At 44.1% G+C, this 13,588-nt stretch overlaps 1 protein-coding gene across 3 annotated transcripts in view; it reads left to right on the forward strand.

The window, feature by feature from the left end:
* LOC128693348 (uncharacterized) overlaps positions 1-13,588 on the forward strand; it is a 61,894-nt gene that overhangs the window by 34,792 nt on the left and 13,514 nt on the right. For 2 of the 3 annotated variants that reach the window (XM_053783036.2, XM_053783039.2), the window contains 3 exons: positions 164-229; positions 11,181-11,348; positions 11,826-12,005. In XM_053783036.2, the coding sequence (XP_053639011.1) occupies positions 164-229; positions 11,181-11,348; positions 11,826-12,005 (414 nt within the window). The remainder of the gene's footprint in view (positions 1-163; positions 230-11,180; positions 11,349-11,825; positions 12,006-13,588) is intronic. The other variant, XM_053783037.2, reaches the window with a different exon arrangement.

A 13,588-nucleotide genomic window follows, 5' to 3' on the forward strand; every position in this document is an offset into this window, starting at 1 on the left:
CAACCTATACGCTGTTTCCTACTTTTAAATGTGGTTCATTCTTATTAATTAACCAATACTACTAGTGTATGGCTCAGTTAATTAATTTAAAAAACTATCAAACCTTTAAGGAAAGCTCCAAGCTGTTAAGAAGACACTAACATCTGTCTTATAACTTGTACAGAGCTGCAGGAGACGTTGCTGGAGGAGGTGGCCAAGATGCTGAAGAACCACACTGTCCTTATCAAAGGTGAGGTGACCTCACATTAGGTGAAGACTTGCAAGGTCACGGGGAAAGGGTGTGGGTGGGGGTGGGTAATCACAGGTCCAGGGTTACAAAAATAAACCCATAACAAATCACCTGTTGTTAATATAAGTATTACGAAAGGCAAGAAAGATCATATGAGATTTACAAAATATTTTACACACAGGCCATCTCCCATCAGGGTAAGGGTTTCTAAGTCTGGCTAATCTGTTTCCCTGATTCTCTACTTAAATCTTACCTTGCTCACATTCCAACAGCACACTAAACCACAAAAACTCCCTAGTTTCCATTCCAATCCAAGACACTCGCATAAGCCTGCTAAAAGTTTAGGCCCCTAGTGCCTTAACCCTCCTTTATCCCCTTCATCCAAGTCTTCATGGGACGACCCGTACTCATCGCTTAAGTGAGAAAGGATAGATTTCAGAGGAACCTTCCTAGCATGGGCCAGTAGGTTTGCTGCAGTGATCCTCAATTCTTGCCTTCTTGCTTCTATTAGTGAACCCCATCCCCAACGTCTCTGAGATATTCCACCTCACCTCTGACAGTATTTAAGATCCCATTCTCATGCTTCTGCTTCATATTGTTCCAGACCATGGAGTTAAACTCTTATCCAGACTGAGAGACTAACCACCTCCAACTATTTCTCCACGTTTCTTAATCATCATGACGTTATTTATACACAGGCTTCCAAAAATATATGTATGCCAGGTATGCTTGCAGGATTCACAATAGCAGCTTTGCATGTATGAAAAGTGAAAAATGTAGAAAATTGTAAGTATACACACATATACCCAGAGATGTGGAGGGAAAAGCAGTGAGATGAGAGGAAGAGATCAGTTTTTATCCATGGGCTTCAGGAGGCCAAAGGGAGGGTATATGAAGATGACAGGTGGCTAAAGCTCCCGCTTCACACACGGAGGGTCCGGGTTCGATTCCCGGCGGGTGGAAACATTTCGACACGTTTCCTTACACATGTTGTCCTGTTCACCTAGCAGCAAATAGGTACCTGGGTGTTAGTCGACTGGTGTGGGTCGTATCCTGGGGGACAAGATTAAGGACCCCAATGGAAATAAGTTAGACAGTCCTCGATGACACACTGACTTTCTTGGGTTATCCTGGGTGGCTAACCCTCCGGGGTTAAAAATCCGAACGAAATCTTATCTTATCTTATCGAACAGGAGAGGACACGACTGAGCTGATAAATTTTCAGAGAATCAGGGGATACTCAAGGGGAAAAAATCAACCAGTCAAATTGATTTTAAGGACAGAAACAGTGTGAAACAGAATCCTGCAGCAAAACCTACAGCTAAAGGAAACAACAAAATATAAGCAGTTGTACCCTGACTGCAACAGAACATGAACAGAATGACAGCACCTGAGAGAGAGAGAGGGGGGGGGAAACAAAGATGCAAGGGGCAAGAAAGGGAGACAAGGTCAGAGAGAGGCAGGGACACCCAGAGTTGGAAGGATCAGCAAACACTACTACCAGTAGAACCACCTATAGAACACCACAACCAAACAAATTAACTAAAAACAAACCACCCTCCACACTTACGGACCCCATCCCAGCAGAAACTGTACTTACACAGCAGCCTCCCATAGTGTCCTGCCAGGTCTCCCATTCTCCCAGCCCCCATAACCAGGCCAGTAGGCCTGCTTCAGCGTTCCTTCTTTCTTATGTTCTTATGTATGTTACACCACCGCAGACAGAATAAGAAATAAGTGTGAGGAGTGGTACAAAAGAATCATGGAAGCATCCCCAGACATCACAGCACTCATGTAAATCAAGCTCATAAATGATAACAGATGTGATCTTGTCATGTAGGGGGTATCGGAATGAATAGGATATAAGTGGGGAATATGGGAGTAGGGGATTATGTAGGCAGGGGGAGAGGCAGGCGAGGTGGTAGGAGTGAGATGATTAGCAGAGGTAGGTAGGTAATGACAGGTCAGTGGTGACCACCACGACACTCTCATTAACTCTACACTACTCACTAACATATGCCTCGCCCACTCTTCACTCATATATAAACATAATAAAATATAAGAAATAGGAATAGCTAATAACGGGGACAGTGAATATTACTATTCTACTCAAACACAGTTTATTATTAAGTCCTTGTACACTAATATATTTGGGAACAAGAGTACATCATTGGTTTAGATAAATGGGGTGTTACACATAAGCAGTGAGACAGGGAAATACAATCAATTTGACGAAAATGAATATAACTTACAATATAGCACAGAGGACAGTTCACTACAGGAACTAAGCCACAGGTCCCAAGACCTATACAGCACGAGTACTGCGCCAAGCCAGTACTCTGCCCAATGCCTCCAACAGTCTCCTCCAGAGACTTCAGCAGCCTTCTCCCGAGCCCTGCACCCCAGCAGCAGCTCCGCTCGAAGTCTCTGCTCAGGAGCTCTGCACCCCAGCAGCAGCTCCGCTCGAATCTCCTGATCATGCTCTTCCTTGGGCTTTTATGGTGGTCCAAGCACCCTCCACAACCACGTGTAAGACCTGACGCCTAGGTCTGACGCCGTCCAGAACAAAAGACCTCAGACGTGGGCGTGGCTACAGACGTTTGCCAAGGCAAGGTGTGACCATATAATTGGTTAAATTAGGTCTCCCCAGAGACCTCACAAGCCCAGCTGAACTACATCACAATCTTTCCAACCGGATATCAGATCACGAGGAAAAAAGGGAAACACGGGACTATATAGTAAGAACACTTCAGACAGGGAGTCCCAAAGTGGTGATTGCAGGGATGTACAACCTGTCACTGAACAGCAGGAGGCCAAAACAAGATTATGATGAGAGCAATAGAGCAATGGTTGATACGCTATTTGAGGTTGCCACAACAGCCCACATGGGCAGGGCAAAGTCACTAGTTGTGGGTAATTTCAATTATAAGGAGACTGACTGGGAAAACCTGGAGCCACATTCAGGATCAGAAATGTAGAGGTGGTACTGGAAAAACCTCATGCATCAACATGTTAGAGACACTACCATAGAGAGAGGAGATGATGAACCAGCAAGCCTGGACCTCATATTCACCTTAAGTAGTTCAAACATTGGGGACATCACATATGAAAGGCCTTTTGGAGCTAATGATCATGTGGTCCTAAACTTCAAATACATTGTAGAGCTAAAAGGGGAGAGGGAAGCAGCACAAGATGGGAGAAGCTAAACTATAATAGAGCGGACTGCACAAACATGAGGAAATCCCTTTATGAGGTACAGTGGGAAAGAACTGATTGGAAAAACAGTAAATGAAATTATGGAATACATGATCACAAAATGCAAGGAGGAGGAGAAGGAGAGGTGTGTACCCAAGGGCAACAGAAACAATGGGAAGACCAGAATGAGCCCATAGTTCACCCAAAGGTGTAGAGAGGCCAACACTAAGTGTGCTAGAATATGAAAAAAGTACAGAAGACAAAGGACCCAGAAAAATAAGGAGATTAGTCAAAGAGTCAGAAAGAAATATGCATGTACAAGAAGGGAGGCTCGGCAGCAATACAAGAATGGCATAGCATCGAAGGCCAAATCTGACCCAAAGCTGTTGTACAGCCACATCAGGAGGAAAACAATTCAAGTATCAGGTAATCAGGCCAAAGAAGGAAGGATGTGAGATCACAAGAAATGACCAAGAAGTATGTGAAGAGCTCAACACGAGATTTAAGGAAGTATTTTCAGTGGAGACGGAAGGGACTCCGGCAACCTGGAGTGGTAGAATGCACTAACAAGTGCTGGACGCATTACACACAGCCGAAGAGAAAGCGAAGAGACTGCTAAGTGAACTAGATACCTCAAAGTCAGTGGGACCGGTCATCTCTCCATGGGTCCTAAGAGAGGGAGCAGAGGCACTGTGTGTGGAAAACCGCAAATGCAATCCCAATTTTTAAGAAAGGAGACAGACAAGCAGCACTAAACTACAGACCAGTATCACTGACATGTGTGCAAAGTCATGGAGAAGCTTATCAGGAGAAGAGCGGTGAATCACCTAGCAAGGAATGAGCTTATACACGACAACCAGCATGGTTTCAGGGAAGGGAAATCCTGGGTCACAAACCTACTCAAATTTTATGACAAGGTGATAGAAGTAAGGTATTAGAGAGAGAGAGAGAGAGAGAGAGAGAGAGAGAGAGAGAGAGAGAGAGAGAGAGAGAGAGAGAGAGAGAGAGAGAGAGAGAGAGAGAGAGAGAGAGAGAGAGAGAGAGAGGTGAGTAGACTATATATTCTTGGACTGAAAGAAGGCTTTTGACAGAGTTCCACACAAGAGATTAGTGCAAAAGCTAGAGCAGGCAGGCATAACACTGAAATGGATCGGATAGTACCTGACAGAATGGAAACAACGAGCGATGGTACGTGACGAGGTGTAAGAGTGGGCGCCTGTGACGAGCAGGGTTCCACAAGGGTCAGTCCTAGGGCCCATTCTGTGAATGTGAATGACATGACAGAAGGGATACATTCAGAGGTGTCCCTGTTTGCAGACGATGTGAAGTTAATACTTAATGCGGAGAATTCAAGCGGATGAGGAACAGGTAGATCCACAAAGGGATCTGGACAGGCTGCAAGCCTGTCCAGATCAAGGAATACCGCAGACGGTATACAGGCTAGTGGGTAAAAGGGAAAGGATCTTGGGGTGAGTATCATTCCGAGCATATCTGTGGCGCACATCAACCAAATAACTGCTGCAGCATATGGGCGCCTGGCAAACCTAAGAATAGCGTTTCGACACCTGAGTAAGGAGTCATTCAAGACACTGTATTCCACGTGGGTCAGGCCCATATTGGAGTATGCCGCACCAGTATAGAACCCACACCTGGTCAGGCAGGTCAAGAGATTGGAGAAAGTGCAAAGGTTTGCAACACGACTAGTCCCAGTGCTAAGGGGTTATGTCCTACGAGGAGAGGTTAAGGGAAATCAACCTGATGACAGTGGAGGACAGGAGGAATAGGGCGGACATGATAATGACATAAAATACTGAGAGGAATTGACAATGTGGATAGGGATAGAATGTTTCAGAGATAGGACACAGCAACAAGGGGTCACAACTGGAACCTGAAAACTCAGATGAGTCACAAGGATGTTAGTTAGTATTTCTTCAGTCACAGAGTTGTCAGTAAGTGGAACACTCTGGAGAGTGATGTAGTGGAGGCAGGATCCATATACAGCTATAAGAAGTAAAATAAAGCTCATGGAACAGGGAGAGTGGATCTAGTAGCGACCAGCGAAGAGGCGTGGACAGGAGCTATGACTCGACGTCTGCAACCACAAATAGGTGAGTACATGTTGTGCATCATCACTATGCTGGTAAGTAAAGATGAAGACAAATCAAGATATCTAGAGAGCAGTGGTTATTACGGTACAAAACATTATGGAGGAAACTCGGAGAGTTGAGAGAGGATAGAGATAGCTTTAACTACCTCATCCAGTGGAGATGTAGTTTTTTTTTTTTTGTCTCAAACTTGTTGTTACTACTATCGGAGAATTTGAAGTACTGTTGTGTCTCTTGCACAACTCATACGCAAACAGGGGCTAATCTCTGACCAACTGACGTCAAGACCCGGCTCCATCAGTGGCCACCAGTTTTTTCCAACGTCTCTGCTCACTTGCAGTGATGGAGTGTGTAGCTACAGTTGTGTGCCCAAGTAGGTTTTGACGAACCTCAAATGCTGTTTTAGTTTTACCTAGTTTATTATCAATATTTTTGTTGTTCCATCTTGTATATAAGTGATCATGTCCACAAAACTACGCTGGTGAATATACTCCTTCCATCATCTTTTTTAAATTTCTCAAAATCACTTCTTAACTTTTGCAATAATTACTACCAACATCACCTCATCCTGGAGGTTATGCCACTTGTCGACCACTATTGATAAAGAAATAGTTTCTGCAATGTACTTAACACCTCTTCTACTGCAACGTTAGAATATTCTTGCATGTCCTCCTCAATGCTAATTCCGAGATACTTTGTTTGTACGTGTTTTTTGGTATTCTCTCATGACCATGTAGGTGGTCATCCGTCTCCTCGTAGCTTTCAACAAAAGAAAGTCTATACAATTTCAGTCTCTCTTCATATCTCAAATTTCTTGCTTCTGGAATCTCTTTCTTGCATAGTTCTGAACATTTTCAAATTTGTTAACAAGCTTCAATAACTTTTGGTTCCAAATAACAGCTTCGTACTTCAGATGAAGTCAAACAAAACGCTAAAAGAATATTCACATATCTTCAGTAATATACTTAAAAGCTATCATAAAATTTACTATGGTGGAAAATGCCTCCCTCCCAATAACATCTATGTTAACTGATGATAACGTTTATTTTTTTTGTATCACCTAAAGATCTTTTTCTTTTTAACTAACTTATAGTTGATATGGAACTTGTTTCCAGTCACTTATGAACCTGTTTTCAATCTTTTAAAATCAGCATGGTACTTGTTTTCATTTTCACTCTATGATCTATATTTACTCTATTTGACAGTGAACTTTGTGGCACTCGTGGCACCTTACTGGTGACACTGTTCCATGACTGTCGTCTTCTAATCATTGTACAAAATGCTTTTCTACCAGTTTAGTGACAGTCACAACAACATAGCCGTTGTTGTTCTACCAGTATAGTGTAGTTACAACAACGTAGCTGTTGTTGTTCTACCAGTTTGGTGACTCACAACATAGCTGGTGACATACAACATCTCGTTGACTTAAAGTGAAATATACAATTCTCATTTTCCAGAGCATTTTCAAAAAAAATTCCTAGCAATTTACTATCAAAATTCAAAGAAATCCAGAGATTATAACTAAGTCGCGACTCCAAGACTTCAGAACTCAAGACAATTTAGGTTGTGTTTTATTTTTCCATTTTCAATGATAATTGCGCCATTCGTCTCATTTTCAACAGCAAGAAGCTGCCACAGTTTACAACTGTGGCAGCTTCTTATTCTTGTTGATGGTGTTAAGAAGTCTTCTTTATTTATTTTTTTTAACATTTTATTGTATTATATGTGGCTGTCATGTCACCTCACTTCCTGCTATCATCCAGCATGGCTATTCTTAATATTTTCAGCCTTTCATCATAATTCGAAATTTTTAGCTATGGGAGAGTTTTCGCAGCTCTTCTTTGGACATTTCTTATTTATTTGCGAACACAAAACCAAAGATACATGTAGAAAATTGTACATTATAAACACCTTTTTATGCATTTACTTATCCATATATCCGAATACTGGTTTACGGTTTACCAGTGAAACACATGACTCACACATGACATACATCACCTTTTGGTGACTTTCCACAGTGTCTCCCAGATCTCTTTCTCACTCACCGTGTGTGCAATATTCCCACCCGTCCATCAGTGTACGTGCACTCTGGAAGACGGATGAAGATTTATTTATTTATTTACTTTTTATTTGGACATGATACATAGTTGTACAAAGAAATATAGTGATTGGGTGTACATGCCAAAAGCCCCTTGTATGCAGAGCATTATGGGCAGGTATAAAATTAACTTAAGATTAACTAAGCAACGATACTATAGTTCAGAGGGTTATTTCAGTTGTGATTTCTGTACATTTCTGGCAAAACAGCAACTAAATGAGTGAATGTGAGCGTTTCTTTTTTTAGTCACTCTACCTCGGTGGAAGATTTTGGGCGTGCTAAAACAAATCAATACTTTTCTCATGGTTCGTCATCCTGTTCTCCCCCATTTCCGTTACATAGCAGCATCCATTAAAGTTCACCATCCACAAGATATGTACATCATACACAAACACATACACACAATTTAAATTCATTCTGCCAAATTATTTATATAAGCTAGAATTATTAAAGAGCAAATACTAATCCTTGGGACACCCCGCTGGTCACGCTGACCCGTGAGGGTATTCTTGTCGCATTTTCCTTCTGTATTGAAAATCACTGCAATATTTTTGTTTTTTTATTTCCATGTTTCATAGCTTTCAAGTTAGTCTTTAATAACGTACTATATTATTAAAAGTTTATTTTAATTAACATAAATTCAATCTTCAAAACCATATAAGGTGTGCTATAAGGTGTGCTATTGTGCACTTGTCCTTCAGTTTACTCTCTTGTAATGGAATTAATCATAATTCTCGGAGTGGATAGTTTAGTTTTTGCCCGCACACATTCCTCTGATATCCACGTCATCTGCTCCTATTGTATTCTGATCACTAGGTCTTAATGATTCTTAACACCTGGTGATGATGGTGCTGGTGTGATGATGATGGTGTTGACGTGGTGATGATGGTGCTGGTGTGATGATGATGGTGTTGACGTGGTGATGATGGTGCTGGTGTGATGATGATGGTGTGATGATGTTGACGTGGTGATGATGGTGCTGGTGTGATGATGATGGTGTTGACGTGGTAATGGTGTTGACGTGATGATGGTGTTGACGTGGTGATGATGGTGCTGACGTAGTGATGATGGTGCTGCTGTGATGGTGTTGACGTGATGATGGAGTTGACGTTGTGATAATGGTGTTGACGTGATGATGATGGTGTTGACGTGGTGATGATGATGGTGTGATTATGTTGACGTGGTGATGATGGTGCTGACGTGGTGATGATGGTGTCGACGTGGTGATGATGGTGTTGACGTGGTGATGTTGGTGTTGGCGTGATGATGGGGTTGACGTGGTGATGATGGTGCTGGTGTGATGATGGTGTTGACGTGGTGATGGTGGTGTTGACGTGGTGATGATGGTACTGACGTGGTGATGATGGTGTTGACGTGGTGATGATTGTGTTGCCGTGGTGTTGATGGTGCTGGTGTGATGATGGTGTTGATGTGATGATAATGGCGTTGACGTGGTGCTGATGGTGTTGGCGTGGTGATGATGGTGAAGTGGTGATGATGGTGCTGTTGTGATGAGGGTGTTGACGTGGTGATGATGTTGGTGTGGTGATGATGGTATTGACGTGGTGATGATGGTGTTGACGTGGTAATGGTGTTGACGTGATGATGGTGTTGACGTGGTGATGATGGTGCTGACGTAGTGATGATGGTGCTGCTGTGATGATGGTGTTGACGTGGTGATGATGGAGTTGACGTGGTGATAATGGTGTTGACGTGATGATGATGGTGTTGACGTGGTGATGATGGTGTTGATGTGGTGGTGTTGACGTGGTAATGATGGTGTTGACGTGGTGATGATGGTGCTGACGTGGTGATGATAGGGCTGGTGTGGTGATGTTGATGTTGACGTGGTGATAAGGGTGCTGGTGTGGTGATGATGATGTTGATGTGGTGATGACGATGTTGGCGTGGTAATGATGATGTTTACGTGTTGATGATGGTTCTGGTGTAGTGACGATAATGTTGACATAGTTTACCTGGAGTTTACCTGGAGAGGGTTTCGGGGGTCAACGCCCCCGCAGCTTAGTCTGAGACCAGGTGATGATCTTGAATTGGTGACGATGGTGCTGACGTTGTGATGATGGTGTTGACGTGGTGATGATGGTGCTGACGTTGTGATGATGGTACTGGTGTGACGATATTGTTGACTTGGTGATGATGGTGTTGACGTGGTGATGATGTTGACGTGGTGATGATGGTGTTGACGTGGTGATGATGGTGCTGGTGTGATGATGGTGTTGACGTGGTGATGATGGTGTTGACGTGGTGATGATGGTGCTGGCGTGGTGATGATGTTGACGTGGTGATGATGGTCCTGGTGTGGTGATGATGGTGTTGAAGTGGTGATGATGGTACTGGTGTGGTGATGATGGTGTTGACGTGGTGACGATGGTGCTGGTGTGGTAATGATGGTGTTAGCGTGGTGATGATGATGTTGACGTGGTGATAATGGTGTTGACGTGGTGATGATGGTGTTGACGTGCTAATGATGGTGTTGACGTGGTAATGATGGTGTTGGTGTGGTAATGATGACGCTGGTGTGGTGATGATGGTGTTGACGATGGTTTTGACGATGGTGCTGGTGTGGTAATGATGGTGTTAGTGATGGTGTTGACGTGGTGATGATGGTGTTGACGTGGTGATGATGGTCTTGGTGTGGTGATGATGGTGTTGATGTGGTGATGATGGTGCTGGTGTGTTGATGATGGTGTTGACGTGGTGATGATGGTGCTGGTGTGGTGATGATGTTGACGTGGTGATAATGGTGTTGACGTGGTTATGATGGTGTTGGCGTGATAATGATGGTGTTGACGTGGTGATAATGGTGTTGACGTGGTGATGATGGTGTTGGTGTGGTAATGATGATGCTGGTGTGGTGATGGTGTTGAAGTGATGATGGTGTTGACGTGGTGATGATGTTGACGTGGTGATGATGGTACTGGTGTGGTGATGATGGTGTTGATGTGGTGATGATGGTGCTGGTGTGGTGATAATGGTGTTGACGTTTTGATGATGGTGCTGGTGTGGTGATGATGATGTTGAGGTGGTGATGATGGTGCTGATGTGGTGATGATGATGTTGGCGTGGTGATAATGGTGTTGATGTGGTTATGATGGTGTTGGCGTGATAATGATGGTGTTGACGTGGTGATAATGGTGTTGACGTTGTAATGATGGCGTTGGCGTGGTAATGATGGTGTTGACGTGGTGATAATGGTATTGACGTGGTGATTATGGTGTTGGTGTGGTAATGATGATGCTGGTGTGGCGATGATGGTGTTGACGTGGTGACGATAGTGCTAGTGTGGTAATAATGGTGTTAGCGTGGTAATAATGGTGTTAGCGTGGTAATGATGGTGTTGACGTGGTGATAATGGTGTTGGCATGGTAATGATGGCGTTGACGTGGTGATAATGGTGTTGGCGTGGAAATGAAGGTGTTGACGTGGTGATAATGGTGTTGGCGTGGTAATGATGGTGTTGACGTGGTGATAATGGTGTTGGCGTGGTAATAATGGTGTTGTCGTGGTCATAATGGTGTTGGCATGGTAACAGGGACGCTGGAGCTGGCGCAGGTCACGGCAACAGGCCTGCTCAAGCTGCAGGCTGACTACCACAACATGACTGACATCCTCAGCGACTTCATTACCAACTTCGACAACTTCACAGCCACCTTCCCTGCCATGATCCCGACGAGCCAGAAGTGTGAAAAAAATGACTCAGGTGAGTGAAGAATATTGCTTCACTGAAGCTGGAAGATGGTCCGTGTTGCTGGGATTTTATACTGTTGCCACTCCACATTTCCAGCTTTAATAATGACCAGTCTGGATTTTTTTATAATAATATTCGCACTAGTAATATTTAACATATTAAAGATGTCTAGTTTCTAGCAAGAGTCCAACAAGGAGAGAGTGTCATGCTTAGTAGCTCAAGCGCGTCTTCCTCTGTAAAAACAAAGATAATTGTGTACACAAGTCTTTAACTTTGGCAAGCCAGCCCCCCCCCTCCCCCCGGCCTTGCACTCCCCATCCCTGTCAGCAGCTCTCCTCCCCTTCACCCTCCTTCATTTACTTCGCCTACTGCTCCTCCCATTTCATTTTTTCTTCCAACTGCTGCTCTACCTACTCCTTCTCCACGTGAAATATTTATTCTTTTCCATGACAATTATTATTAACATGGGGCTGGTGGTGTGGTTGACAGCAGTTGTGGCAGAGTGCCCCAACCAGTTCTTCCTGGTGGAGGAAGAGTGTTTCTTCTTCAGCGGGGAAGAGGAGCAGCTGACGTGGGCCCAGGCCAGGAAGTTCTGCAGGAACGTGGGTGGTGACCTGGCAGAGCCACACGACCCTCTGGTCTTCATCCTCGCCCTCAGGAGCCGTTTTGGTGAGTTACACAGCCTCTTCACGTAGCTTTGGTGAGTTACACAGCCTCTTCACGTAGCTTTGGTGAGTTACACAGCCTCTTCACGTAGCGTTGATGAGTCACGTAGGCCCTTCATAAAGACAATGCTTTTAGTCACGTGGTGCAGTACAATCAAGGATTTTTTTGTGTGTTCAGTACCTGGGTGGGATGTCTGGCTGACCAGCACTGTCAGGGGCACAGAATACAGTAAAAGATGTAATCTTTTGCCCCTTAGTTCAGGGACTAATCTTATAAGCCTTTGCATTTTTTCTAAATTTTTAACGTGCTTGGCCAGGTTTGAGTTCCGTAGTGATGCTACATACCCCAATGTGGGTCTGACATATACAGTGTAGAAATGCTATTCTTAGGTTTGCCAGGCGCCCACATGCTGCAACAGTTATGTGGTTGATATGCGCCTCAGGAGATGCGCTCGGTATTATACTCTCCCGAAGATCCTTTTCCTTGAGTGAGGTTTGCAGCCTTTGGCCACCCTAGCCCGTATTTCGTCTGCGGTCTTCTTTGACCCTCCCCAGTTTTCATGACTTTGCATTTGGTGGGGTTAAACTCCAGATCTCTTTGTAGTCCTACCTGGTCCTCGTCCGCTTGAATTCTCCGCATTAGCTTCACATCATCTGCAAACTTTTAAGGTTTAAATAATAAGATATTACAAGGACCCCAGTGAAAATAAATCACTTTGGCTGACTTTTTTGGGTTATCCTAGGTAATCTACACACATGCGGCCAGCAGTAACAGCCTGGTTGATCAGACCCTGATCCACCACGAGGCCTGGTCCCAGACCGAGCCGCGGGGGCGTTGACCCCCGAAACCCTCTCCAGGTATACTTCCTGTATGCTGCTATGTATGACAATTTATGTAACTGTATTTATGTGTACCTGAACCTGAACCTGAACCTGAGCAAACTTATTTACTTAACATGGAAACCTCTGAATCTATCTCTTCCATCATGTCATTCACATATACCAGAAACAGCACTGGCTCTAAGACTGACCCTTGTGGAACCCAGTTCGTCACATGCTCCCACTCTGATATCTCGTCCCATAGCATCACTCTTTGTTTTCTTCCTGCCAGGTATTCCCTGATTCATTGTAGTGTCTTTCCTGTTATTCCTGCCCGCTCCTCCAACTTTTACACTAATCTCTTGTGTGGAACTGTGTCGAAAACCTTTTTACAATCCAAGAAAACTCAGTCTACCCCCCCCCTCTCTCCCCTGTCTTACTTCTGTTACCTTGTCGTAAAACTCCAGTAGGTTTGTGACACAGGATTTCCCTTCTCTGAAACCGTAATGATTATTGTGTATAAGCTTTTTCCTTTCTATGTGCTCCACCACTCTCCTGAAAATCTTCTCCACAACTTTGCATACTACACATGTTAGTAGGAGGAGGTGTGGGATTACCAAAACTGTTGTCCAGAGGGCTGAGGAAGGGTTGTTGAGGTGGTTCGGATATGTAGAGAGAATGGAGCGAAAGAGAGTGACTTCAAGAGTGTATCAGTCTGTAGTGGAAGGAAGGCGGGGTAGGGGTCGGCCTAGGAAAGGTTGGAGGAAG

Source organism: Cherax quadricarinatus, chromosome 28, assembly GCF_038502225.1.
Source record: "Cherax quadricarinatus isolate ZL_2023a chromosome 28, ASM3850222v1, whole genome shotgun sequence".
Lineage (NCBI taxonomy): Eukaryota > Metazoa > Arthropoda > Malacostraca > Decapoda > Parastacidae > Cherax > Cherax quadricarinatus.